Raw genomic sequence first — 25,299 nt, 5'->3', positions numbered from 1 at the left:
GCTCCCCCTAAAGCAGAGGTGCTTTGTTAGGAAGAAAAACTCCTGGAAAATATGTTGAGAAGAAATGAGCTGAGGCTCTTGCCTCAACTCCAAATCGCACTGTAACTAGAGAAGATGGATTCACAGCTGCGCAGTGCCCAGAACAAAGGCTTGTTGGTGCTATCCGTGCTCGTCCCACCTGGTTCAGACTAACACCTTCTCATTTACAAAGTCACGGTTTGTGACTGAAATCCCAAACTCGCAATCAGGGATCGTGAAATCAAAGAACCACCAGAAGTAAACAGCTGGAGCAGCTTTGTGTCCTCCTGCTGAGTGCACTAGACTAGAAAAACAACTGTAAAAGCATCATGCTTCTTCCCCCTTCATTTCTCAGAGGTGCTGTAAGAAAGGCCAACTGTGCAAAAGAGGAAACAATTGAACTGATGTTTGACAAAAAAAAGCAAGAAGCAGAGAAGCACGTTCTCCATGCCAGCCAGGCTTACCTTCAGCATCAGCTGTATAAAGAGTAAAATGTTTTGGGACAAACAATGATTTGAGTTGACTCGAGTCTAGCAAGTTAAGTGGTTGCAAAATTTTCTTCCTTGTATTATGGAAGCTGAAGCACACTTCATTTCGTTTATACAGACAATGGAAAACAGGCTTGTCACCTTCATTATTGTTTCTGGTTCATTTTCATGTATTCTTCTTATTGCAATGTTACAGCTCCAAACAACGCAGTAAGTGTTGCTGGAGAAACAAGTTCTTTTAACTGGATTGTATTCAAGTGCCATGACTACACATAATATTAAGTGGCTTTCTAAGAGAAGAACCCATTCTTTAAGTAACTCATTCGTCAAATTCAAGCTTACACCAATCAATATAAAGCAGCGACAATCACAACACAGCTTCATGGAACCACCGTCAAATGTCATCAAGCAAAAATAGTCTTTATTCAAATTTCATGGAAACAGGGATCACTGTACTTTGCAAGACGGGGAAAAATAAAATAAAAAAATTTAATATAAAACAAGGATATTGTCACAATACCAGAATATGGAACTCTACTTTTCCCTACAGATTACTGCAAGTACCTTTTTTTCCCCCTTTTGACTGTGCTATTCACAACTTTAAGTCCAAAAATATGAAACAAAAGTGGTATGAAACTTAAGACTAGCACTTCTACTAAATGGCATACATCAAAGGGCATCAATTGAAGGGCAAAGAGTGTTGAAGCCATCATACCTACCTATCAGTCATCATTGCAATCTCATAAACCCACCAAGGTGCACTGCTCATTCTCTGTAAGGCTCTTCCTGGAAAACAGGGCGATTTCGGTGCTCTAGGAAGAATTATATTTAAAGAGAACCTTTCTACAGGAGAGTACATGAGCTGAACAGCCTTGCACCAGAGAGCATTAGAGGGAGGGAGCAGTGCAGTTAACAGTGACAGACACACCGTCAGGGTAGTTAAAAATATACAGCATTGACATGTTTTCTACTTCAATCACTTGTGCTACAACTACCAAACATGTACAAAAGACTTCTCCGATCGTTCCAAGCGTGGGTGCGGCAAGGTTAGGATCTGGAGCGAGACCTTGACCGTGAACGGGAGTGTGACCTAGAGGCAGACCTAGACCTAGACTTGGACCGGGACCTAGGTTTTGAAACAGATTTTGACCTGGAACGAGAATCTGATTTGACATTTGGTTTTGACTTGGAAATTGACCTAGACCTGGAGCGAGACACCTGATGGGCAGCTGCATCCTCACCCTCCCCTTTTGCCTCCTTTTTGTCAGACTCTGATTTTAGATGCTCTTTTTCTTTGGAGACTGACCTGGACCGCTCATGGCTGTCCTTCCTTTTCTTCTTGCTACTTGATTTGCTGTCTCGCTTGCTGCGCCTCTTGCTTTTCTCACTCTTGCTGTGGCTGCGGCTCCTGCTTCTACTTCTGCTGTCATCCCTGCTTCTCTTCCTACTTTTCCTTTTGTCCTTACTGTGGCTCCTGCTCCTACTCTCGTCTCTACTCTTGCTCCTGCTTCTAGCCTTGCTAATGCTCTTCTCCCTGTCTTTGCTTCTGCTCTTCTCCTTGCTCCTACTCCTCAAGCTCCCCCTTGCCTCTCCCCTGTCCTTGCTTCCACTCCTGCTCCTGCTCTTACTCTTCTCCTTGCTGCGGCTCCTGCTCTTTGCTTTCTCATCACTGTTATGGACAGTGCCCTCAGATTTATCTTTGCTTTTGTGCCGTGATTTCTCTGCACTCCTGCTGCGGCTCCTACTTTTATCCTCTTTACTTGGAGTCCTGCTTTTCTCTTTTTGGCCTCTGCTACGGCTCTTGCTTCGACTACGGCTCTTGCTTCTGGAACGGGACACAGACCTGGAAGTACAAAGGCAACACTTTAGTGCAGCTTGCATTTGACTAGCACTCAAATACTGTGCGTAAGGGAAAAGAAAAACAGCTTTCCCACTGCAAATGTAGGATGACTGCAAATTTAGGATGATGCTTCTCATTTAAGTGGGTAACCCGATTTGTTCCACCACAAAGACATACCTGGATCTTGATCTACTCTTGGAGCGACTACTACTGGCACTGCGGCTCCTGCTCTTGTGAGAATGTCTGCTTCGAGAGCGAGACCTGGAACAGAATCAGTCAGCCCAATGTTAACACACGACCATGGAGAGCTTGTGGTCTCATGGACCCACGTGGGTAAAAGCCCATAGTATTAGAGCACCTGCTGAGCAGCAGAAAGAAGAGTGTATAACACAATCAAGTTACAATTTAGAGTACCCTTCTCCCTGCTGTTCATCCCCCTGCTGCCATGTCTGCAAGCATGCAACACTGCAAATCTCGAAGAATTATTTAAGTCAGAAACCCTTTCCCAATCAAGTCAGAGGTTTGACTGCAGCGAGACATTAGGATAAAGCTCTCTGCTCTTTCAGTACGGAATGCCGTTGGGCAACACCCACAGATGGTTTCCACTTTCCACCCTTCAAAAGCACAACCTGTTTGCCTGCAGCCTTCCATGAAGCTTTAAAAATTACTTGTAAACTAAGGGTCACTATTTTCTCAACCAGCTTTAAGTGGGATAGATGCAACTGGACTGCCAATGGCATGAAATCCTCCCACCCCTTTAGCTTTTGAGCACGTAGCCTATTTTCAATGACATTTGGCAAAGGTCTTTTGAACTTCTGAGAAGCTCTGGAGCCCTCAGACAGGAGGCACAACACGCCAACATTTCCTTTGCTGAAGGCAGGAACAGGTACACTTCATTTTGCAGCTCATTGCTAGGAACCAGTTACAGAGCTGCTATCTGCTGACCTGCACACACTGCTCGTGAGTGCAGAGGACATGAGAGAACAGTGGGAATCACAAGTGATTGCGAGAGGAAAATCCACACAAAAACAGGCTTTAATTTTGTAACCAAGTTGTTCCAAGAACACTAGAAGCTGGCCTGGATTTTACAAGCTGGCCTGGATTTTACTACAACAAAGTTCTATCCCAAAATGGAACACGGTGCTGTGCTGAAGCACTTCTCTTGGTCACCCAACGCAAGCAGTAATCTCCAGAAACAGGGAATAGGTGGGGGTTTCCAAACCGAGAAAGAACTGTTAGTCCTGGTGCTTGTAGCAGAACACAGTGTTCAGAGCAGAAGTGTTAACAGTACCTTCTGTTTCCCTCAGTATGCACTGCTCCACCTGCCATGCCGTGCTCCTCTGCAAGACAGCAAGGACTAGACGACGCAGCTGGGAGCAGCAGTAGCACACTGTGTTTATATACACACGTGTTTAGCCGGCGGTACCCATGTTCACTAAAGAAAACACCTCTGAGAAGAGGTTTCATTTCCCTTTGTTACTTCCTGGTAACTAATAAATTCTCAAAACCAGATTTATTGAGAACTCGGAACGCCTCCAAGGTATTTTGGAACCTGCTGCATATTCATGTAATTGCAGTTAGATTCAGTCCGAACTACATTATAAAGAGACATACCTTGAATGGCTTCGGCTTCTGGAGTAAGAGCGGCGCCGTCTTGATCCAGGTCTGTCTTCCACTAATCTAATCTTTCTGCCATTTACTTCTGTCCCGTCCAGCTTTTCAAGGGCTCTTTTCATGTCAGAATAGGATTTGAACTCAATCACACCTTCATTTTTCCTTCCTTTGTGTGCATCTGCATATGTCACTTCCCCTGCCTGACGCATATAATCCTGGAGGAAGAGGACAGAATAACCATTGCCTCAAATCCAGAGTCAGGCTTCCAGGCTCTCTTCATCTCTGCAATGGTGCTTGCATAGCCTCTTCTGGTCACACTGACATCGGCAAGGGTTTTAACCAAACGGCATTTGCAGAATTAAAGCCAAAATTTCTGAGCAAGCCAAGTAGTACACTACAATTTCACATAGTTTGTGTGATGAGAACTAAGGCAGCGTTGGTATTTTGAGACAAATAATCTAGCGCCTCCCAATATCTAATATCGATATGGTCAGGACTACGATAAATTTCAAATTATAAAAGTGATTCAAGAAATAGAATGCTCTCTGAATCATGTTTTCAAATGTAACTTGGGAGAAGTAATGTACTTAAAGGTTAAATATGAAAAAACGCCTCACACAGGCGAGAAGGCTATCGGCAAGCAGACTTCCCTTTGTCCTCCACCTAGGTCATTTACCTCATTCTGCTGGAAGAAAACCCCACACAAATAAGAGCTGAATTCATTTGCCTACTTCATGCTACCTGACTTCTGTGTTTCAGTTACTACACACATCCTCCTTGCTCAGAGCAAGCTGCCACACGGGGCCACCTCAGCGCCCGGGGACTGGGGCTGCAATGGGAACAGCACACACCAACTTGGTTCCCTTTGGTTTTGACCCAGCTACTCCCCTCTGAAGTACACTGAAATGAAAGCTGGTCAGAAAAGCAACGCATCCAGTAGGGGATTAATCATGCCATGCTCTACTTACAATTTTTAATACCCGAAGCAAAGACAAGCTATCGATGGTGTGAAGCGTTAACAAAAGACATTGGAGTGATCTCAGTACGTACCTGAACTAGTGTTACAGTCAACTACAGACCAGTTTGTACTACGTCAAAGTTTGTTTAGAACAAATTTTACACATCCTTAAAAGAGAACCATAAAGAAAGCGTTCCTGTAAGAACAAGTGTTTTTAACCGTTGCTGCTAGGTTTGGTAAGGAAGCTCTGTCTTTCTGCGCCTGCTATTGGAATTCTGCTCCCTGTCCTGTTCCCCCAGTACATGACGCAGATAATCCTAAATCAACACTTCAGCGCCAGGGCACTCAGAGGTCCTGTTGTCTACGCGGTGTTACCCAACACTTCCGCTGCTGAGAATCACTTTCCATTCCTTCAGACTTGGAGAAAATATTAACTTTTGGCAGAGATTTTGCACGACTGCTCGTTCTGGAAGCATCTTTTCCCTAAAGCTGCCCTCAAACAGCTTTTCACGGAGTGGAAATTCTTACAGAGATTGTGCAAGAACAATGCTATCTTTTCCAAACAGCTCCAGCACCTTAGAAGCTGATGGGTAGAAGCCGAATTGACAAGGACAAACTCCTTTGTCTCTAGTGAATCCTACCCCTGGCCTGACTGAAGTCTGTTTTGACAGAGCTTAAAGAGAAGATACAAATCACCCGTACGTGATGTTGGTTTATTAGGGAAAAGTGTTTCTCTTCCATCAGCCAATGACACCAAGCCTGCAAGTGCAACTCCCAGCGTTGCACGCAACATTAACGACTTTGTATATGCAAATAGCACACCTTCAGTCAATACTGATGTCATTACTTCAAGTCTACTTGTATGCACATCAGCACACAGACTTACTAACAAGTTGGAGTTGAAAAAAGAGAGGTGTATATGAGTTTTCTTTGATGAAACAGAAGCTAACCTTTTTACCCTTTGTGCTCTTTAATAGAGAAAGGGTAAAGAAAGGGGCCCCATACCTTAAGATCTTGCCAACTGCAGCGGCTTGACAAATTTTCCACAATCAATCTGTATTCTGTACGGGTAGGAGGACCGTACTTATCTCTTCCGCTTCTTCTATAACCATATCCACCTTTAGGAGGTGACAAGCAGACAGCAGTACTTCAACTAGGGAAATGGAGCACTCACTCTACACCCCCAGACAAAAGCGTTCTGCCCCATATGTTTGCAAATCCATTAAAAACTCACCCACCCGCTAGTCTAAATTCAACCCCCCTTGTATAAAACGTTACGAAGGTGAAAAGCATTAAAAAGAACTATTGCGAGCACATAATTAAAACAAAGCACAGAGTTATAATTACGATAAGATTAACATGCAATTAAGTTTAAATTATTTTTTTAAAAAAGTTTGAAAGAAGAAACCAAATTAAGCCAGTTGACTAATGTTACTTACATTGCTTACAGGTTTTCTGAATATTTGACATGAATAAAGATTTTCAGGCACCTATTTCAGATTAATCTCATCTGTCTCTAACCCTTGGGATCCTCACCACCCAGGTCTAATGGGAAAAGGTTGCGGTCGTCACATGGCTTCCTTTTTTGGTCAGCCAAGGGCCACAAGTTCAAAGAGCCACTCATGGAAAGGTAACCCAAGGTCAGCAAATGGAACAGGCAGTCATCTTAGCCTCAAAGGACTCTTTTAATTAAAACATTGAGGTCTTTGTTAAATCTATGTTAAACATCACATTGCAAATAAACCATTAAAATAGTTAAACGAAATGATAATAATAAAAATAGTACAAGAAAATGTGTTTATTCAATTTATCAATTAAAATACTTTAATACAACAAACACGTTAAATGTTCAGATCAACAGTTACATTTACAGTTACAAAACACTATGCACAACTTCATAGATAAAAAATATTTTTAAGTTACTTTTAAAAAACAAGCAAAGATATTTTATTTAAAACAAGTCACGGATACAAATGCATTTTAGTGCTTACTGCGTCCAGAACCGTAACTGCTGTCACGCCGTGGGCCTCTGGCATGCTCAACGATCACTCTCTCCCCACAAAGATCTTTACCATTTAGCTCATAAACAGCATCATCTGCGTCTCGCAGATCATCAAACTCAACAAAGCCATACCTAGAGAGAGGGGAGGGGGGAAAGAGAATCGCTCAGAAGTGACCCGGAGGTGTCTGTACCGCAAACAGCTCATCCCAGGGCAGCTCTCCGCAGAACCCCGAGGGGTACGTCTCTCGCGCCGTCCCGCAGATCCCCGAGGGGACCTCTCTTGTTCCATCCCGCAGACGAACCCCAGCTGCAGCCTGCAGGTCACGGCCACCACACCCGCTACGGACGGTGCTCTGCTGCTCTATGCAATACATCTGCTCAACAGCAGTAAGGCTGAAATTGCATGTAACAGGTACTGAATTTGTATGATCCACGGATTAAGATTTACCCTGATTTTTGAAGAGCCTCTTGTTCCGTTCCTGGTTCTGTTGGGCAGCTACCATAATTCCTGCTCTTTAAATGGAAAAACTCAACCACCTCTGTAAATACACTTTGTCTGCACAACCTCCACGGAAGGTCCAGCAAGAAAGAAAACGTGAAGACAAGCCAGGAAAAGGGATTTTCTTTTAATTGGACTCATTTTGCTCTTAATACTGATGATATGGGTAGGAAAAGCACCACGCGTGTACAACAGATCCTACACCTGTTGAAATATCTTCAGCTTCCCATACACCGCTGAGAAAGCGCTTTATGCCCAGCCAGTTTCTAACATCCTAGCTTTTCAGACAGCATGGAAAGCCCAAACCTTGGTATGGGACTTAAAATCCAGCAGCAGTAACCAGGAACAAGTTCCTGGGATGAACCAAGAGCCCAGCTGTGGCCAAGATGCCTCACAAGGGCAGCACTGGGTGCAGGTCCAGAGAAAAACAGAGAAAGTCTGTGTTTGAAGACATCCACTGCACTAGCCTTGCTCATGCTTTGAGATCAGACAGACCAAGTGCAAGAGGAAAATATGCAAATTAAAACAAAATAACAGAAGGGCTTACTTTCAACATTCACATCAACTTTCTGGCATTTGTTTCCTCCTACCAAGGATGCAAAGATGCCTGCAGACCACTGCTTGCCTGGAAAGTTAAAGCCAGCATTTTCAGCTTCATCTTCAGAGGTGCCACAGACACCAGTGCGAACGTCAGGCTGCTGCAAGCGCCTAATCCCTGCTGGCTACAGACCTCAGAAGACTGAGCGTGGGTTTCTTAAATAATTTCTTACAGCTGGTGCTCAAGGACAAGCTGGTGACTTGCTTATGGTTGCAGAGCAAATTCACTGGAGCAGAACTCAATCCTGCCAGTTTCTAAACGGGCAGAGTTAAACACCTATTTTAAAAAACAACACTGTGTAAAACGCCCGTTACCCAAACGGGTCTGAGAAAGAGGACAGAAAGCATCAGAGCGCTGCTTTTCAAAGTTCAGCGCCTATCTGCAATTGCAAATCATTTCTCCTTCACTTACCTAAGACCCAAGTCCAGGCTTCAGAGCCTCCCGTGCGATACCTGGTGATATTGCAGCCCTGGGCAGTACCGGAGCCTCTTTCCAGCTGGCTGCGACCTCTCTGGCTGCTGTGGGCAAACACAGACCCTGAACTCGGGTCTTAGCAAGCCAAGGGGGGAAATATTTGTGAGTGCTGGTGGTTTAAGTCATCCAGAATAACAAATCCACGACACAAAAATGCCGGCCTCCTCTTTCAGGTCCCTAAATTTTTAAGCATTCTCACTACCTCCAACAAGCGAAGAGCTGCCAGCAGCTAGAGCTTTGCTAGGTAACGTTACCCGCATTAACCAGAGCGTTAGGGCAGAATCCAGGGATCACAGAGAGGTAGCTGCAATCTCACGTAAGCTCTACAGCTGCACGAAAGAAACGTGTGATTGATTTATAACTGAAACAATCACAGTCATTATAAAACCATTCTGATAGGACCTTCCTTCTCTCTTCGCTTCGATTCCAAAAATAGAGCAAAGAAGCTCTTACGTTTAAATGAGACGCCACCTAAAAGCAATTACTTACAAGGTGAAGTGCCTGGCAGGCACCCGCCGTGCACCTTCGAGACACTAAATTTCCAGACAAAGCAACAGAGCATGCGTAGCGGAGGGATATCCGGGTTGGATCGGAGCACGGCTCTGAACTTGCTCCTCTCAAAAACACCCCCAAGAAGTCTCCCGAGAAGCTCACAGTCCCCTGAATCGCACATTGGACAAAACACGGCCCCATCAGCAGCACCTCGCAGTCCAGCATCCACGGGCTGAGCCCAGGCACTCAGCCTCCCTCCCCTGGGGGGTGCATTTTTGTTGATGTTCCCCCCAACGCCCCCAGGAAGGTCCCACCGAGAGGATTTTGTCTGGCTAAACCTTGATGGAAGCATTACACTTCTCCTCCTCACTTGTTCCAAAAGGAAATACTTAACATTTACCCTGCGCTGTTTGTTCTTTTCACCTGGGAGCACATAAAATGCAAGTAGCCCTAGAATAAGATGTTACTGTAACAGAAAAGGAAAAAGCAGGATTTACAAGATAAAACTTCCAGTTAAACAAAAAAAACAAAAACAAATAAACAAAAACCACAGGACAAGCTTACACAAACCTTGAAAGAGATTGCTGGCTATTAAAGAATACTAAAAATCATATCCCACACAACTCATAAATGAAAGTAATACTGATCCACCTGTTAAATATGTATAATATTGCACCATAAGATCCAAAACCGTGAATCAAAACCCTTCAGAAGCACAGTTTTACACCACAGAAAGACACGACTGCTGACACAGCCTTAACTACAGCAATCTGAACCCGCTGTTATATGACAGCAGTGCAAGTAAATCTTCTTTTAAATGTCTACTATTACTACTTCATATGCGGCATAAAACTACTTACTAAAAATGTCAATGCAATTTACTCCAGATAATGTGAAGCTACACCATTTTCTGCTCATGTATCAAAAAGAGGAAAAAGCTACAGAAGGCTGTCCTTATACCAAGCAATTCCAGCAGACTTGATGTCCTAGAAGTTGTTTTTTTCTTAATAATCCCAAAAGAAGGGAAATGCAGTTTTCTGAAATTGCTTAATACCTGAAATAAGAGGAGAAAACCTCGTTTTTGTCCCCTTTCAACTGCTCCCCACCTAGTGCTGTCAAAGCCCACCGCGTCCTTCCCATCTGGCTCCGCAGCCTCTCCACGCCAGCCCACCAAGCGCCTGCCCGAAGCCCACCTCTGCCATCCACCAGGTGCCAAATTTCCCCCACTGCTCACGAGTGGGTAGAGCCCAGAGCCCAAACCCCACGCCAGGAGGGCCTGGGAGCTGCTCCACCTGCCCTTGCCTGCTGGAAGTCCGCGGGATTCCCAGGAGTGCCTCCAGTCCAGCCAAGCCCGACCCGTGACTCCACACAGGCTGTTCCTCAGCTGTTGTGCAGATCCCAAGGAGAAGGAATTGAGACCTGGCTCAGCTCTTGTCCTGCCCTCAACAGATGAAGCTGGCAGCTTCCTTAGCTTTATACGACAATTGCTTCGTGTGGACAGACACTACCGAAATGAACTTGGCTCGTGGCACCTCCCCATCCCCCTGGATGAGTGAAATCGGGCAAGCACGCATCAACACAAGCAGCCACGGAAGGAGAGGCACGTGCAAAAATCCAGTCTTGGCCTCAGTGTCATTTGGGACAAAGAATGCAAAGAATGCGATGCTTCCAGCCCTAAAACACGCTCCTGGAAGTTAATTTGTTAACAGCTTACGGTCCGTCCCCATTCCGCAAGTCCTCCTGCTCAGCCGAGGCTACAACCAGGAGCGGGACAGTCTGGGTGTCATCAAGGAAGTCTCTTCAGACAGCTTGAAACATAACACTCATTTAAATGGGTTACTGAAGTCAAAAACTCTGAAGATATTTAAATTGCAATACTTAACATTTAAACTACTTAAGTATAACTTAAGATTTGGTAGTGATTCTTGGAAGTTCCTGCAGTAATGGCAAACATCACCAACAATCTCTGGGCTTCTAACAAAACTGAACACTATAAAGCAAAAGAAAATGAAAATCTCACCTTAATATGAGTAAAGGAAAAAAAAAAAAAAACAACACTAGAATTGGAAGGTCACCCTTCTGTCACCTAGGCGCACTGGGTATCGCTACGTAGCGACACCAACTTGATTTTTTAAAACTCGCTGCTCTCACTCGAGTTAACGGGTATTAAATATTCTGGTGGGAAAGGCCCAGGGAAATCAGATCACCTCTCTTTAGGCAACAAACACAGATTTTGAGCCTGGCTAGATGAAAGAACTGAAGTTTGAAGCTTTTAGCTTTGATCTCTGTCCCTCAACGTGTTGGAGAAGTTGCGTCCCTCCAACCTGCAGGGATTTTACTGGATGAAGCCATGCGTGCTCGACAGCTGCTCGGGGTGATGCAGGGCAGGTGAGCACACAGGTAGAACTATTTTTTAAAGCTAGAGCAAGATTACAAATTGGTTTTGCACCCAGTGAAAGCTTTCAGCTCTTAAGTTATTACTGCTAGCTTTTGGCATGTTTTTAGAAGATAGAAAAAAGCAGGCTGAAAAGTCCAATTTTCTGGTCACGTAATGCACGTACTGCCGCCATGCACGGCTCCAGTTGTCAATGCAGTTCTGAGCAGGAAAAAACATGAAAACTATGAGCATACAACTAGAAATTGCAAATTGAAATGGAGAATCCTACAGGAACTGGATTTTTATTTTCCTGTCCTTCCCTTGAGTAAACACTGCTCCAAGGCTTTGAATTGCAAGCTTAAATTACAATTAGCAGCAATGGAGACCCAGCTAAGCTTTTAGGGCTCTACCGAATCACATTCCAGTTTCATCCTCTTGCTCAAGCATTTCAGCTTAACTGCTAAAATAGTGAAAGGCTAATCTCTTGCAGGCTGAGCACTGAAGATAGCCCACAAGTTTTCAGAAGAAACTCGAAGACTCTTTAAGTTAAACGCTGTGCAGCCATTCCTAATCATTTGCTAAGCACTGCTAAAAATAAGCTGAGGAGAAAGGATCAGAGGGCAAACAAAGCCAACGGTAGGGTAACCTGGCAAAAACACAGCGCAAGACTAACCCAAGCAGAAGCACGTAAAATCTGACAGTTTGAGTAAACTGTTGTCAAACTGGAATTTAAAAACAAGCCACTAGTAGTTCCTGTATCCCTCTACCATCGACTTTTGAACTCTGTCTCCCCCAAGTGAACTTACACGTAGCTCCAGAGCCAAAGTCATTTTGGCATCTCATTCAGGATATTTTAGGGCTGTGCCCTCCTTCCCCCTCTCTACCCCGAAGCACCCATTACAACTCACGCTCAGGATGCCACAAGTCTGACCTTTCAAGCTTTGGCTGCCCAAGTCGACTCCGGCCCCCACTGCATCCCCCCAAACTATTTCCAAATATTCTGGGATGGCAGGGCTGGTCCTTGATAGCTACTGCTCAATAAAGCAAGAAGACAAATCCATTAACTGCATCAGACACGTAATCCAGCAGTTCTATGTCTGTTATTAAAGTCTTTTTTCCTCTGACATCTGTCTGAACTAGAAACATTTCCTTTGGAGGTTTTGTACAGCAAGAGGAAAACCAACTCCCCCTGCACCTTCAATGATGCACAGCAGAACTGAAATATTCGAGCACTTTGTTTTCTAGTTATGGCCAATCTTCAATACCACCTGAGGCTATGTTGGTCAAAACACTGACACGTGCACGCTTGTTTGTTTTAACAACGGCTTTTATTCATCTTATAAACCTGTTATTATGTCCACCTACCAGTAAAACCAGTGCAAAAAGCTTAATGAGCCTTTTTTTGTGCTCCAGGACTAACTTTTACAAGAGATTCCTCTTCTCCACTTCTAAAGCAAAATTAATAATTGCCTCTCTTGGCTAATAACAAGAAAATCCATATTCCACTCAGTCCTCCTAAACAAGACTTCAAGTTGGGTTTCTTGTAAAGATGCCAGCGCTCATTAGGCCGGCAGCTTTAGATGTTGTGAAAAGGGGGGGGGGAAAAAAAATAACAATTTGTTTTTCTCTTGAAAATCCATACTTGAACGTCTTGGGCAAGTCCTGGCGGAGCAGGATCCAAGACCTCTAGATGCAGCCAGGTGGCCTGACTAGAACAGCACACGTAAAGCTCACGTTACGAACCGAGCACGACTCCGGGGGAAGGCCGCCCACACCCACCGCTGCTCCTCCCGTTCCCCCCCCCCATCCCCATGAGCCGGGCACCCATGGGTGCTCAGGAGGAAGCGGGTGTTTGGCTGCGGACCCCGGCACCTGCATGCGGGGGTCTCTGGTCTGTGCCCCCGCCAGGGCCGCAGGTGCTGCCAAGGGGCTTTTACAGACGAGCTCGCACCGGGGGTGCTCGCCCTAAGGGGAACCCCTCCCTCAGGGAGCAGGGGAGGGCCATGGGGACCCACTCCCTAAAAATAGGACCCCCCCAATGGTGCACAGGCATCCTGACACTCTTGTTAGCCTCATTACAACCCCAATTACCACACAGGCCCCCCATTACCACACAGGCCCAGGCACCCTTCCCCCCCCCCCAAGAGGGAACCGAGGCACCCTGACCCCCCAGTTAACACAGTAACCCTGACACCCCCCACAACCCCCCTCCCTCAGAGGGGACCCTGGCGCCCTGACACCCCCATTACCACAGAAACCCCGTCACCCCTTCCCCAAAACCCCGCACACCCCAGAGACATCCTGACTCCCCTATTACCATAGGAACCCAGTCACCCCTTCCCCCAAACCCCCAAGAAACACCCCAAAACCCTCAAATCCCCCCCCGAGACTTCCTAACCCCCCATTACCATAGAAACCAAACCACCCTTCCCCCCCAAAACCCCCCCAACTCCCCCCAAAACCTCCCCTGAGGCACCCTGACCCCCCCATTACCACAAAAACCCAGCCTCCCTTCCCCCAACCCCCCCAAAAAACCCTCAACCCCCCCCCAGAGACTTCCTGACCCCCCCCCCGTTACCACAAAACCCCAGTCACCTTTCCCCAAAAATCCCCCCAAGATCCCCCAAACCCCCCCCACACCCCTGAGGCACCCTAACCCCCCCATTACCATGGAAACCCATCCACCCTCCCCCCAACCCCCCCAAACCCCCCCAAACCCCCTCCTAACACCCCCCCGTTGCCGTAACAACCCCCCCCCGCTCCATATCCCCCCCCCCCCGACCCCAAAACCCCCCTCGCAGGGGGCTCACCCCCCTCCCACCCCCTCACGCTCCCCCTGTGCCGCCCCCCCCCCCCCCCACCGGGCAGCGGGGCCCGGCCCCCGCCCTCCCTCCCCTCAGGGCCGCCGGCGGCCGCGCAGGGCCGGGCGGGGCCGGCCTCACGCACCCGTTCTTGAGGTCCACCTCGAGGATCTTGCCGTAGCCCTTGAAGAAGCGCTCCACGTCCCGCTCCCGCGCCTGGTAGCTCAGGCGGCCGATGTACACCCGCGGCATCGCGCCCGGGGGGGGGCGGGGAGGAGGAGGAGGAGGGGGGGGAGTAAGGGGAGGTGTGTGTATGGGGGGGGTAAGGGGCGGGGCCCGGCGCCGCTTGGCGTCACGGCGCCGGGAGGGGATGGCGGGGGGGGGGGGGTACGTCTGTAGGCCCCGCCCGCACGTAGGGCTTGGGGGCTTAAAGGGGTAACGGCGGGGGGGGGGGGGGGTTGAGGGGTTGTGGGGCCGGCCTTGTGCAGGAGGGGGTAGGATGGGGCCACCTGTGAGGACCCCTTGTGAGGACCCCCTGTGAGGATCCCCTATGAGCACCCCTATAAGGACCCCTATAAGGACCCCCATAAGGACCCCCTATGAAGACCCCCTATGAGGACCTCCTATGAGGCCCCCCATGAGGACTCCTGTGAGGTTCCCCATGAGGATCCCCTATGATGATTCCCTATGAGGTCCTGTGAAGATCCCCTATGAAGACCCTCTATGAGGACATCCTATGAGGGCCTCTATGAAGACCCCTATGAGGACCCCCTATGAGGTCCTATGAAGACCCCCTATGAGGACCCCTATGAAGACCCCTATGAGGACCCTTATGAGGACCCCTATGAGTTCCTATGAGAACCCCCACACACACATCACAACCATCGATCAATTAAATGCTGAGAACCTCAGTGATTCCTTCCCCTTCCTCTCCCCACTGAAAAACACCGAAAGCCGTGTTTTTGCCCCCAAAATGTGAGGCGGGCACTGTAACTGTTCCGTGGGATGTTGCTTGGTATGAGGATCCTGCTCTGAGTGCAGCTGTGCCCCCGGCACCCCCTGCAAGGGCAGCAGGCCTGGGGGCTCAGCAAGCAGCCAACCCTCCATGCAATGAATTTGGGGAGTTCCCAGCAGGACCCAAATACCTCATTTCATATCTGGGGCTTTTCCCCGCTTTGCTCTCCCAGGTTCTCACTGCCACATCCTGCAGCAAAGCTCCCCCAGATGGACGAGGGCTCCCACGTGGATTCTCCGGTGTCTGCTTGGGGCTGAACCCCACCTGCACACAAGCGGCTCCCCACTCTGAATCGGGGCTCACAAGGCTTTACGGCATGCCTGCGGGGTCAGCTCTTCTGTCAATAATGGGGAATAAAAGTATATTCCTGTCTCAGGATGTAGATTTGGGGTGACAACTGCTGCTTTTCGGGGTTTTTGGTGCTAACAGGGTAGAGCCATCCCTGTCTCCATACATTGCCCCAAAACGTGTCTGTGATCCTACAGCAGGGTTTAGCAGGGTGTGAATGGCTCCCGTGCGGCCAGCCCAGCTTTCCAGGCTGGAAGATGCCCGCAGGCTGGCCTGGTGAGACGAGCAGCACCGAGCCCCCTGCGCGAGGCTGAGGCGAGCGGGAACGCTGTGGGATGGATGGGGAACGGAGCAACCCCAGTAACTGACAGGGTGATGGAGGAGCTGAAGCGGGAGGGTGTCCTGGCTTGTGTCAGGAATAGTGTGGCCAGCAGGAGCAGGGAGGTGATCGTCCCCCTGTACTCTGCTCTGGAGTGCTGGGTTCAGCTTTGGGCCCCTTTCTACAAGAAGGATGTCGAGGCCCTGAAGCGTGTCCAGAGAAGGGCTACAGAGCTGGTGAAGGGCCTGGAGCACAAGTCCTGTGAGGAGCGGCCGAGGGCACTGGGGGTGTTTGGTCTGGAGAAGAGGAGGCTCAGGGCAGAGCTCATTGCTCTCTGCAACTGCCTGAAAGGGAGGTGTGGGGAGCTGGGGTCGGCCTCTTCTCACAGGTAACCAGGGATAGGACCAGAGGGAATGGCCTCGGGTTGTGCCAGGGGAGGTTCAGGCTGGAAATTAGGAGACATTTCTTCTCAGAAAGAGCGGTCAGGCGTTGGGACGGGTTGCCCAGGGAGGTGGTGGAGTCACCGTCCCTGGGGGTGTTCAAGGAGAGGTTGGACGTGGTGCTTGGGGACATGGTTAGCGGGTGATGGGGGTGGTGGGGGGATGTTGGAGGGCTTTTCCAGCCTTAATGATTCTATGATTCTAAAGGAGAAACCAGACGCAAAGGCGGGTTTCTCCCTCTCACAGGGTTTGCATTTGTGCAAGCAGCTGGCTCCAGCACAGCCCTCAGTCCCTGCCAGAGCCTGGTGAAAGCATGGGAACAGGCAGGGGCTGCTGGGGCAATGCAGGAAGCAGGCAGGACACGCGATGCTTTGAGCACGGAACAGTTTATTGGCAGCATCTTGCAAAAATAGACATATATTAGACATTGAATTTCAAGAGGTTTCTCTGTGCCTTGCACGATCAGTAGTGGCGGTGGTTCAGTAACAGCAGCAAAACTGAATTCAAGTCCAGGTATTGCAAAAGTCACATTGGAGGCTCCGGCTGGTGAGCTGCGGGGTGAACCCAGGGATGGGGACCCGAGTCCTGTCCCTGCACTGTCCCCTTGTCCTACAGCCAGCAGGGGCACTCCCCTAGTCCTGCCAGCACTGCATGTGCTGTGGAGGGAAAAAAATAAAAAAAATAAAAAACATATTTTTAAAAAGTGGTTTTGCTGTGTAATTCAGCCTGCAAAGAGAGAGACTCCTTTCCCTTGAGATGGTTGAGGGAAGAGCCCGGGCTTTCTGCTGCAACAAAACTAACAACGAGCTAAAGCGAGACCGAGATCTCCTTCCAGAAGCAACCCCAGCCTGCGCGCATGGTGCCACCTGGGCAAACTTCCAGAGGCTTTTAAACCTTGAACTGGGCACCCAAAAATAAAAAAGGAACAAAACAAAAAAAATCAATGGACGTGGAGCTTTCCCTCTGCAGACGCCAACAGGAAGGCCAGTGAGCAGTCAGAGGAGGAGGACCTGCTTGGAGGAGGTGAAGGGCTGCATGGAGGCCACCAGGGCCTCCCTGAAGTCCTCCAGCGGGACCGTGGTGCAGGCGGGGGCGCCGAGCTGTCCCCTCCACACCAGCTGGCACAGGGCGTCCATCATGCTGGTCAGGCTCTCCTTGTCTGCGAGGGAAGAAGGGGACCGCTCTTACCCAGCCTCATCCCATGGGATGCTGTCCCCAGCCCTGCTGGCCACCTCTGGTAGCCCATTGCGGTCCCTGCCCCTCTCAGCTCACCGTGCGCGTGGTCCTTCTTCCACTGGGTCATCCAGAAGCCGCGCAGCCTCACGTCCCTGAAGATGAAGGCGCTCTGCAGAAAGCGGGAGATGAGATCTGCCTCCTCCCGACCTGTTCCCAAGCCCTTGTGAGCGTGGCAGGAGGCAGCGAGGAGCTTTGCTCAGAGCTCTCCTTTGGGACAAACCCAATTCGGCAGGTTCATGTTAATGCAAGACCTCGCACCGCAGCGCTGAGCTGCTGCAGCTCCGAGGGGCTGCGTCTTGTTGGGATAACACCAGGTTTCACGTCAGGGCAGAGCTCAGACACGGCTCCAACACGCGAGATGGGTTTGCGTCAGGGCAGGTTCAATGCTTAGCATCTGCGGGGTTGTTTCCATGCTGGGATTTCAGAGCAGCCCAAATCCGCCATAAGTGCAACCATACTGGAATGCAAACCAGCTCGTCCCATTACAGCCCCAATCAGTTAAAAAATAAATAAATTTGGGGTCTCTGAACGTGACATCCGGACAGCAGAGTGCAGCAGAGGATAAGCCAAGCCCCCGTGGGCACCAAGAGCATCCCTGGTACTCACCACTGGCACCGTCACAGGCTGCTTTGCCATGCCCCCGTAGGTGACCATGGTCCCTTTGGGTCTGCGAGAGGAAGGGGGCATTGGGTTACCCGTGGTCCCCAACACGCAGCTTTGGCCTTGCAACCTCTTCTCCATCATACCCAAACCCACCGCTGTATGACGAGGCTGGTTTCACACCACAGGCTCCTCCAGAAAGCCATGAGGATCTGCTTTCTAGAGCTGCCCTCCTGCTCGCACGCTGGATTTGCAGCTACATAAAGCAGCCAGCCGTTACACGTGCCCAGGACCAGACAGACCTCCATAACTGGTCCTCAGATGTCTCCTCCCTCATGCCACTGACAGAGTTTGAGACAAGCAAGAGGATGGTGATGCCAGGTTAACTTTAACTCCTGTTTTCCAAAACAACTTCTCCAAAAGTCTCCCCTCATCAAGGACTGGCATCTGCTCTTGATGCCCCTGGTTGCCACATGCCCTGGATCTGGAGCAGGTCCCAAGCTCACGCCACCCAGCCGTGGGGCAGAGCCCAACTTACTGCAAATGCCGCAGCATCTCCGTCGTGCTTTTGCCTCCGACGCAGTTCAGGGCGAGCCGAGGCTTTGGGATGCTCTGCAAGAAAAGGGGAAGCTCCAGCCCGCAGGGCTCCGTCCTGGTCCAGAGAGCTTGGGTGAAAGCCCTCCGTGGTGGGGAGCACATCCCAGCCTGACGCTGGTGTGGAAATACTTTGTGAAAAGCACTTTGGGACTAGGAGTTTGGCGAGTTTAGGGCATGTTTGTATAAATGGATGGGCAAATACACGAGGTAAATACTGAGTGGCTTAGAGAAGTGCAAGAATGCCATTTGTTAGCTTTGTATCTGTTCTTAACGATTTACAGCGTGGCCATCACATTGCCTGCCCGGAGATTAGGAAAAGCTTGTTTCACATTTGTCCTTTCTACCATCCTCGCAGCTCTCCTCGAAGCACTGAACTGCGGGGCAGCCCTGGATGGTCTCTCTGGGGGGCTCAACATCGAGGTACCTTAAATATTTCTTTCATTTCTGGCTTTCTCAGCATGTCCTCCGTGATGACGTGGTCTGCACCCAGGGCCTTCAGCCTCTCCACCAGCTTTGGGAGATCAGGTCTGGGGGGAGAAAAAAGACCCCTTGAGGCAGAAAGCAGTGTGTCCCCTTCCCCTTCCTCCCACTGGGACGGGGCTGAGGATGAGGCCTGGCACAGCAGAGGCTGGGAGGCACCTTCACAGGACCATGGAATGGCTGAGGTGAGAAGGGACCTCTGGGTCTCCCTGCTCCCACCCCTGCTCCAGCAGGACCACCCTGAGCAGGGTGCCCAGCACCACGTCCGGACGCTTTTTGGAGATCTCCAAGGAGGAGACGCCACCTCTCTGGGCACCCGCACAGCACGGACGGGCTTGTGATGTTCAGAGGGAACCTCCCCTGTCCCAGTTTGTGCTCAATGCCTCCGGTCCTCCTCCCATCCCATGGCACTCACCTATCCCTGACCACGTTGATGGTCCTGACGCCGGTGGCTTTCGCAATCTGGATGACAGCCTGGCCCACGCCGCTGTTGGCTGCGTTCTGGATGACGGAGTCACCTGGGGAGCAGAGTTTCGGTGCAGCCGTGACCGCCGGAGCTGCAGTCCCCTCCGAACGCAGAGCCGGAGGCCCGTGCGTGCAACGTACCCGGCGCCAGGCTCTCGAAGTCGGACAGCATGCGGTACGCCGTGCACGGGTTGACGCTGAGCGTGGCGGCGCACAGCAGCGGGATGTCGCTGGGCACCTGTAGCAGGCTCGCCTCGGGGAACACCGCCTGCGTCCGCCACGTCCCTGGGCATCGGCAGCGTTTCGTGAGCAGCAGGGAAAGGAAAGCGTTAGGAGACCCCGACTCACATCGGAGCCTTAACTCACGCTGCTGCAGCATCACCTCGCGGCACGCGATCTAAGCATCGGAGAGCCAATTATTAAACGTTTTCCCGTATGGGTATAGCCAAGATATTTAGAAAGGTGAAGAAAGAGAAAGCTGGCAGTGCCTGAAACAATTTGCAGGCTGGAGGTAAGGCTGCACTGGGGTTGCAGTGCACTTTTCTTCACCAGTTGGTGAGGAAGACGCACGAGCACCCCAGACACTCATTCCCTACGTATGTTTAAGAGCAGTTTTGCAAATCTCCCGTGGTTGAGCCATCAGCATATTTGCCAAGACCTTGTGCACCAGGGAGCTTAAAGTCAGGACTCTACCCACCACTTTGTGTGACACATGCCCAAAATCCCAGGGTAAGAGATTCCCCCCAACCATACAAGCACTGATCGACCACGACGCTGAGCATTGGGTTTCCAGGGGAAAGCAAGCCCTCTTGTGGCACATCCTGCCCTGCACCTCGGCAGGACCCCGGCGGAGGCAGGAGTTGCTCCCCTGCTGCCCACGGACAGCAGCTTTGTCACCCAGAGCTGCCCCATTGCTTCCCAGACGTGTAATGGGACCGGGCTCCCTGGGTGCAGAGCTAACGGAAACACTCCGCATCCCACAGATGAGCCCATATATTCAGAGCCAATTTACTTAGATTTAGCGACTATGTATTTATATCTGATTTAACCCCCTATCATCCATTTACTTTTTTTTTTTGTGCTTAAAAATATCACATTTGGATCTTAACTAGATAACTTTCCTTCTCCCATTAAGCGAGAAATCCTTTTAAGAAGAAATAGGCAAGGAACAAGCTGTTAAGCTAAACCAGAACCGACAATTTTTCTGGCCATTGGCATGTTGGAGTAGCACGAGAGGCATTTGCTGGAAAATAAATTCCCAAGCTTTCCCATCAGAGCACTATTAGGGAGAAAACTGTAATGAGATATAACTCTGACCTTGCATAGGTTAAATGCTTTATCCCATGTCTTTAAAGAAGCTCTAAGTAGATGTGACAAAACGCAGTTGTTTCCAGAGGAGAACAGATTGCTGCGATGCTCTATAACAGTGCAGAAGGCCCATAAAGGGTCTGCACTACAGAAAAGTAAATTATTCCTAAATTAAAGCTTAGCATACGCAACAGCACTGCCAAAGCTCCCCGGGTGTGCGCTTCCTTGTGGTGCTTGGGGACATGGTTTAGTGGGTGACGGTGGTGGGGGGACGGTTGGACCAGATGTTCTTGGAGGGCTTTTCCAACCTTAATTATTTTATAATTCCTCATGGCCAAGTGCATCCCATGCACGGGAGCCAGGTGCTGGGGACATGCATGGTCCCGGTCCTGAACCCCCCCAGGAGGGCACGCCAAGCACCCAGCCCCGGGTACAAACTCACCGAGTCCAGCATCAGCCGGGATGACCCAGTCCCCGGGTCTCAGCGCCGTCACACCGGGGCCGACCTCCAGCACGCGCCCGACGCCTTCGTTCCCCGCCACGGCCGGCAGCGGGGCCAGGATGGCGTAGGTGCCTGCGGGGAGCGCGGCGAGATGCAGAGAGGAAGGGCAAGGGTTCAAAGGCAGCGCCGGCAGCAGGCAGGTTACCTTGGATCATGTTGATGTCGGCCGGATTGATGGGGGCTGCCAGCATCTTGACGTGGACGTCCGAGTGCCCCAGCCTGGGCACCTCCAGCTCCTTCAGCCTGTGCGGGGTCACGCAAAGGAAGACTCAGTTACGGGACCTAGGAGAGATTCCTGTATTACCTACACAACGCATCCGGCCTAGGATAAGCAGCACCATTTTCCCTCATCTCCTCTCGCAAATAATAAATCAAACAACACCTAACGTGGCACCTCCACTGCTCCTCAAACCTCCGCTCCCAGCACCTTCTCGCATCAATCATAGGAACGAACCCAAAAGATGTCCTGCACAGAGAAGAGCCCCTCCAAGGAGAAGACATTCCAGCCCCTTTGCTACCAGACTGTTTAAAATCCAAGGAAAATGCCCTCATGCCAGGGCTGGCTGATTTGGAACCACAGAACCACCTAGGCTGGAGAAGACCTTCAAGACCATCAAGTCCTACCTCAACCTGACCCACGGAGTCCCATCACTAAGCCAAGCCCCTCATCGCTAACATCCTCCCATCGCTAAACCATTCGGCTCAGCTCCCTCCTGCCGTGCGTGGCCACGGGGACAATTGCACATCATTTTTTGGCTGCCTTGGGTCTTGCACCCTCCTGGCAGCGGGGTCCTTCCAGCAAAGAGGACTCGGAGGCGCGGGGAGGTGTCCCAGCACCCAGGGATGGAGCAAGCTCCTCCAGCCTGCACCGCGACGCACCCCAGGGGGAAGGGGAAGCTGATTGCTGCCTGACCTATCTGCCAGCCGGGGCGAAGCCATCCGGAGGCGCCCATTTGCAAGATGAGGGCAATTTGAACTGCATTTGAACGAGCTGGTGGCTCTGCAAAGGAGGTGGCACAGACCCTGTGCGCTGCCAATTTTAAGAGCAGTTATTTGCCGCAATTACATGCTGCTAAGTACGTGTCATTAGGAACAATACACTGAATTTCCTTCACAGCTTGTCCTGTGCTGGCAAAGTGTTTTCCCCTTCTCTCCTTGAAGCTGCCTGGGTGATTTGGAGACTTGGAGTTCTGGATTAAACACCCCCCTGCCCTTGTCAGAAGGCTTTTAGCACGCAGGAATCTGCTTTTTGCTTTGAAACAAACCCCAAACTGCACTGACAGCCTGTGGGAGGCTCCCAGGAGGGTCCAAAAACCTCACTTCGAGCAGTTTGGGATCAGAGACCCGCAGGGTACAGCTCCGCAGCTGCTGGGCATGGCCACGCGTGCTGACCTGTGGCTTTTGCTCCAAACCTTGCGTTTTGGCAAGGGTTGCCCACGAGTGATGGAGCTGCTCGCGTGTTTAAGATCTGGGCAGAAAGCCTCCACGCAGCACCAGCACCACAGGCAGCCCAGCACCAACCTGCCACTTGGGTTTCCGCGGAAAAATCAGTTTTATAGTTAAAAAAAAACCACAGCAAGATTTTTGACCAAGGCTGCAGAACCCAACCCCCCAACGCTGCACAAGAAAGCATCGATGTTGCACAAGGGAGCCGCTGACTCATTTGGGGTTCATCCCACCCCACCAGAGCATTAGGGGAAGTCAGACCCAGAAGGGCATTTCCAGAAATCTGCAAAAAAAGACAGAGAGAGAAGTCACCCAGCACGAGCTGGGTCTTGCACAAGCAGCGGGACGAGAACGGCTGTTCCTGTCTCACGTCCCCACTGCGTCCCCTGCAAATCTCAGCAGCCGCCAGTGCCGGTAAGCACCGTTACCCAACTGAGTGGTCCAAAGACAGAGCAGCCACCCATCTCACCCCAAAAACAGGGGTTCGGGGTCTGGATGCACCCAGATAACGTATCTGCACCTCCTGTATTTCTACTTGACTCCAGCCAGTTCAGCTGGGTCATCCTCAGCATTTCCTCTCTTGAAAAAAAAAAAAAAAGGTACAAAAATTTCCCTTTTCCCAGACTTTTTGGTCATTTGATGAGAATCTTGAATAGCTGCCGTGCCCTGGACGTCACCCCGCAGCATTATACTTGAGGAAGCAACACTGATTTGGGCCCTGCATTCATTCCTGGCCCTGAACACCCCTAAACTGGGGACAAAGCGGGGTGCAGCGGTGCTGCAGCTCAGCACCTCCCCACCGCCCCCAAATTCTGCGATAGCAGGCTCCCCGGGAATCACTGGAGACCCCCCCGCCTCGCAGAAATGTGGGTGAAAGGGGTTGGGGGGTGCACCCCGAGCTCTGCCTGCATGCTGGGGGGCCTCTGAGCACCCCTGGCATGACCCCATGGGCTGGGTCTCCACCTAGGGACCTGCCCCCATCCCTGCCCACTGCCCTGGGGGTGGGCAGCCCTGGACCCCCCCACACTGTGCACCCCCAAACAGCTCTGCTGCACCCCCTCCATATGTATGCCCCCCCTGCCATACACCTCCACCTCGCCCCCACACCCGCCACCCCCCCAAGCTCAATGCACCCCCAGCCTGCCCCCCCGATTCACACCCCTCTATACCCGCACCCCCTTGCAATGCACCCCCACAACTTATCTGCACCCCCTGCAATGCACCCCCATTTCCACTCCCCCCATACCCCATCTCCTGCAATGCTCCCCCCCAAAATGCACCCCCCACACCTGCACCCCCACTCTCCCCCCCCCCTCCCTTACCCCCCCCCCCGTGCCCCCCTTACTGCAGCACCCCCGCGGGCTCCCCGTGCCGCTCATAGAGCAGCCCCCGCGGGGGGGGCCCCGCCGAGGCCGAGCTCGCCCGCACGGGGGGGACCCGAGCCCCGCGCAGCGCCCGCGCTGCTGCCCGCTGCATCCCGGCACGGCTCGGCACGGCTCGGCACGGCACGGATCCGGCACTGCTCAGGCTCCGCTCGGCACGGCACGGCTCGGCTGGGCACGATTCTGGCACGGTGTGGTACAAGCACGGCTCGGCACGGCTGGGCACGGTTCTGGCACGGTGTGGTACAAGCACGGCTCGGCACGGCTGGGCACGGTTCTGGCGCGGCTCGGCACGGCACGGCGCGGCCGCCAGCAGCGTCACGGGGGCAGCACCGCCCCGCACCGGGTCGGCACCGCCCCCCCCTGCTCTTAAGGCGGCCCCGAGCCGTGCCGGGCCGTGCCGTGCCTTGCCATGCCATGCCTTTCTTTGCCTTTCCGTGCCGTGCGGAGCCGTGCCGAGCCTTGCTATGCCATGCCGTGCCATACCATGCCGTGCCATGTCATGCTGTGCCGTGCCATGCCATGCCATGCCGGGCCGTGCCATGCCGTGCCATGCCATGCCGTGCCATGCCGTGCCATGTCTTTCTTTGCCTTTCCGTGCCGTGCTGAGCCGTGCCGAGCCTTGCCATGCCGTGCCGTGCCGTGCCATGCCATGCAATGCCTTTCTTTGCCTTTCCGTGCCGTGCCGAGCCGTGCTATGCCATGCATTTCCTTGCTGCGCCGTGCAGTGCCGAGCCGTGCCATGCCTTGCCTTGATTTTCCGTGCCGTGCCGAGCCGTGCCGAGCCGAGCCGAGCCACAGCATCCTTTGGAGCCGCCTCCTGGCCGTGCCGGCTCCGTGCATGGCGGGATGTTTGCTTAAAGCAGCGCTAAGAGAAACGCTCGGAGCAGACTGATTTCCATGTTTTGCATAATTATCCCGGAGGAGAGGTCTCGTTTATTCCCCCAATTAACGCCGGTTACAGCGGGGGGAGGAGGAGGAAGCCGAGGTGCCGCACGCACTGAGCTCCGCGAGCAGTGGTTTTTAAAAATCATTTCTTCTTTCGTGGATTTGGCTGCTC

At 51.3% G+C, this 25,299-nt stretch overlaps 2 protein-coding genes and 1 long non-coding RNA gene across 8 annotated transcripts; 1 reads left to right on the top strand and 2 right to left on the bottom strand.

Moving 5' to 3' along the window:
• Nucleotides 1–905: 905 nt before the first annotated feature.
• Nucleotides 906–14,521, bottom strand: SRSF4 (serine and arginine rich splicing factor 4). Of its 2 annotated transcripts, XM_083810243.1 has the most exons (6): nucleotides 14,307–14,521; nucleotides 6,910–7,052; nucleotides 5,924–6,036; nucleotides 3,961–4,175; nucleotides 2,524–2,607; nucleotides 906–2,349 (listed from the first exon to the last, which is right to left on the bottom strand). In XM_083810243.1, exons 1-6 carry the CDS (start codon nucleotides 14,411–14,413, stop codon nucleotides 1,554–1,556), a joined length of 1,458 nt encoding a protein of 485 aa, XP_083666369.1. In that variant the 5' UTR covers nucleotides 14,414–14,521; the 3' UTR covers nucleotides 906–1,553. The 2 variants fall into 2 exon arrangements, with proteins under 2 accessions (XP_083666369.1, XP_083666370.1); XM_083810244.1 differs by lacking the exons at nucleotides 6,910–7,052; nucleotides 14,307–14,521 and adding an exon at nucleotides 6,358–6,559.
• LOC310886127 lies at nucleotides 14,246–16,974 on the top strand. Its single transcript, XR_014575190.1, has 2 exons — nucleotides 14,246–14,380; nucleotides 15,349–16,974. It is a non-coding gene; the product is annotated as an uncharacterized lncRNA (long non-coding RNA).
• Nucleotides 16,594–25,021, bottom strand: MECR (mitochondrial trans-2-enoyl-CoA reductase). 5 transcript variants are annotated; one of them, XM_083810246.1, is made up of 11 exons: nucleotides 24,503–24,530; nucleotides 24,203–24,457; nucleotides 21,557–21,654; nucleotides 21,352–21,483; nucleotides 19,743–19,886; nucleotides 19,552–19,654; nucleotides 19,081–19,183; nucleotides 18,598–18,671; nucleotides 18,066–18,126; nucleotides 17,496–17,568; nucleotides 16,594–17,382 (listed from the first exon to the last, which is right to left on the bottom strand). In XM_083810246.1, the coding sequence occupies exons 2-11, from the start codon at nucleotides 24,331–24,333 to the stop codon at nucleotides 17,219–17,221; spliced, it is 1,083 nt and encodes a 360-aa protein (XP_083666372.1). In that variant the 5' UTR covers nucleotides 24,334–24,457; nucleotides 24,503–24,530; the 3' UTR covers nucleotides 16,594–17,218. The 5 variants fall into 5 exon arrangements, with proteins under 5 accessions (XP_083666372.1, XP_083666373.1, XP_083666374.1 ...); XM_083810247.1 differs by lacking the exons at nucleotides 24,203–24,457; nucleotides 24,503–24,530 and adding an exon at nucleotides 24,991–25,021; XM_083810248.1 differs by having other exon boundaries at nucleotides 16,594–16,879; nucleotides 24,203–24,506.
• Between the last annotated feature and the right edge of the window lie 278 nt (nucleotides 25,022–25,299).

The sequence above is a fragment of the Anser anser genome (assembly GCF_964211835.1).
Source record: "Anser anser genome assembly, chromosome: 24".
NCBI lineage: Eukaryota > Metazoa > Chordata > Aves > Anseriformes > Anatidae > Anser > Anser anser.
This window is presented reverse-complemented; position numbering and strand designations above follow the sequence as displayed.

Coding starts and splice junctions, on each gene's coding strand:
- SRSF4 (XM_083810243.1), bottom strand. CDS start 14,413: ATGCCGCGGGTGTACATCGGCCGCCTGAGCTACCAGGCGCGGGAGCGG. Junction 6,037..6,909: donor CAGTTACGGTTCTGGACGCA/GTAAGCACTAAA, acceptor CACCTCCTAAAG/GTGGATATGGTTATAGAAGA. Junction 4,176..5,923: donor GCAGTTGGCAAGATCTTAAG/GTATGGGGCCCC, acceptor CTCTTCCTCCAG/GATTATATGCGTCAGGCAGG.
- MECR (XM_083810246.1), bottom strand. CDS start 24,333: ATGCAGCGGGCAGCAGCGCGGGCGCTGCGCGGGGCTCGGGTCCCCCCC. Junction 19,887..21,351: donor CCCGGCTGATGCTGGACTCG/GTGAGTTTGTAC, acceptor GCCGATGCCCAG/GGACGTGGCGGACGCAGGCG. Junction 18,127..18,597: donor GAGATGCTGCGGCATTTGCA/GTAAGTTGGGCT, acceptor TTCCTCTCGCAG/ACCCAAAGGGACCATGGTCA.